At 53.2% G+C, this 2371-nt stretch overlaps 1 protein-coding gene across 1 annotated transcript in view; it reads left to right on the top strand.

Moving 5' to 3' along the window:
• The first annotated feature begins 952 nt into the window (after positions 1 to 952).
• Positions 953 to 2371, top strand: part of LOC102770513 (adhesion G protein-coupled receptor E2) — a 27229-nt gene continuing 25810 nt past the window's right edge. The window contains exons 1-4 of the mRNA XM_006754224.1: positions 953 to 1016; positions 1149 to 1181; positions 1356 to 1481; positions 1921 to 2079. Coding sequence (XP_006754287.1) covers positions 953 to 1016; positions 1149 to 1181; positions 1356 to 1481; positions 1921 to 2079 — 382 coding nt within the window. The remainder of the gene's footprint in view (positions 1017 to 1148; positions 1182 to 1355; positions 1482 to 1920; positions 2080 to 2371) is intronic.

Below are 2371 nucleotides of genomic sequence, written 5' to 3' on the forward strand. Positions count from 1 at the left end.
ATGGGGGACTGGGAGTCATGAGTTATCCCTTCATTTGGCCCAGGAAGTGACTCTCTCCTGCCTGCCTCTCTAGCCCCCATCCCTCCACCTGCTGCCCCCATGTGGTCTCCCTGGATTATCTGGGTCTGGGCTGCCTCCCCAGCATATCTAGATCTGCAGGGACTGGATGGATCCCTCAAGCCCTCCCCACACCTCACATGCTGCCCAGGAGCCTGCCCTTCCTCACTCCCTCCCACCCTTAGCCTTCTGTTTCTCTATCTGGCTCTCAGTCTCTCTATCTCTCTGAATCTCTCTAATCTCTGGCATCTGTGTCTCTCCCTTCCTAGGAGTTCCCTATTTCTCTGCCCATCTCTCTAGATCACTGTCTTCTTAACTCTGCCTTTCTCTCTCCATTTCTGTGTATTCTGATTCTCTCTCATCTCTTCATTTTCTCTCAACCTCTTTCTTCATCCTTCTTCTCTCTAAGTTTCTAGCCTAGTGCCTTCTATGTCTTTCTTTCTGTCTCTTTCTGCCTCTTTATTTTTCCTCTCCATCCATCTCCTTATCTGTCTCTCCGATGAACAGGTCCTCATCTCTAGACTCCCTGCTGGCATAAGAAGAAGCTCCAGGACATGCCCTGGGATGGGGTGCCCTGAGCAGCAGGAGGAGCAAGATTGGGGGTCCCATGCAGCACACCCCTAACATGAGCCCCCAGCATCTTCCTGTGTGCGGGGAGCCAGGGTGTGAAATGTCACCACCGGGTCCCAAGCTGGTCGTTGTGGTGGACAGATGTGGGTGCAGTGTGCTTGCACCTGTGTCCCTGAGGAAGGGTGTGAGGCCAGAGCACCTTAGATTTGGGAGTTCTGAGAGGACACCTGGCCCAACCCCTTCATTTTTACATAAAGAAATGACGGCAGTAAGCACTTTGACACACCAGGCAGTACTTGACTGCTTAACTCTCACACTCTAGGAAATGGGCTCCCTCTTCATCCCCATTCTACAGAAGGGGAAACTGAGGAATGAGGCACCTGACCAAGGTCTGGGATTAGAACCAAGGCCATATGGCTCCAGTATGTTCCTTGAACTGCTGCCCACAGGTCAGCAGAAGCCAAGACCCCTGCCAGGCTCAGGCCCCTCCCCATCCTTCAGTTCCTGAAAGCCCCCTTCAGGTCTGTTGGAAGATGGACCCCAGAACACCAGGGGTGAGTCTGCTTGGAGCAACTCTGTCCCCAGGCAGAGTCCCAACCCCACCTGCACCTCTCAGCCCAGGCAGAGAAAGGCCTGTTGTAGGAGGAAGCTCAGGGTTGCACCTCCCAACACCCCTCTCCAGTCTCTGGCTCAGCCCTCATCTTCTGACCGTGGTCTCTGCCCCACAGCCTCTGCCTGTCGCCGGCCGTGCCCTGCAAACTCCTCATGTGTCAATGGCACTTCCTGTCGCTGTGATCCAGGATTCAGAACTCCATCTGGGAAGATCATCACCAACCACGGGGAGGCTTGTGAAGGTACAGAGGCTTGGGGTGGTGGAGGGCTACATGGAGACAGAATGGTGGTTGGTGGCCTCAGCCTTTGTTCTCAGACCATCATCAAGGACAGAGAAAAGAGAAAGAAAAAGACATGAAGGTGGAAAATGAGAAGTGAATAAACATTGCTTCGTACAGAGGGAAGACTGGGGCGGGGGATGCAGAGCTTCCATTCACCCACCACTTCAGCACTTGCTCCTGTGTCTAAATCCAGGAGACAGACAGAAAGCTGAACAGAGCAGAGCTGGTTTTGTGGGTTTCAGGAATGGCTTGCTCCAGCCACAGCAATGTTGCCTGAGTCTAATTATTTCCCAAAAGACACTGGTTGAGCATCAGGCTTCATGCTAGGTACAGGACCAGGCTCTCTGCCCTGAGGCACTCGTGGCTTTGGTAGGTGACCCTTTATCCCATTTTGTTGCAGACATGGATGAATGTGAACTAGGGAAGCCAGGGACTCTCTGTGGAAGATTCGCAGACTGCCATAACACGGTGGGGAGCTACTACTGCACATGTAGCCAAGGATACAGGCCTGTTTCTGGGGCAGCAAACTTCAGTAACGCGAGAGAGAACACGTGTGAAGGTAAGAATGACTACGCATCTTCCATCTCCCTGTCCATGACGCTTGGAGTCACCAGAGCCATTCCTGCGGCATACAGGGTGCCGGGCCCTGGTGATAGGTGCAGCCCCCAGGGCTGAGTGGGGACAAGTGTGCCTGTGCCTGTCCCACTAGCACAGAGAGGCAGGGTGGCATGAGAGCCAACGACCCAAGTCTTGGTATTGCTATCTGACAGCTGTGTATGCAGCGCCAGCCAGGACACTTATTCAGAAATCATTGGTAATGTGAGAGATGTGATAATAATATTGTGATTCGG

Source organism: Myotis davidii, unplaced genomic scaffold (assembly GCF_000327345.1).
Source record: "Myotis davidii unplaced genomic scaffold, ASM32734v1 scaffold1312, whole genome shotgun sequence".
NCBI classification, from domain to species: domain Eukaryota; kingdom Metazoa; phylum Chordata; class Mammalia; order Chiroptera; family Vespertilionidae; genus Myotis; species Myotis davidii.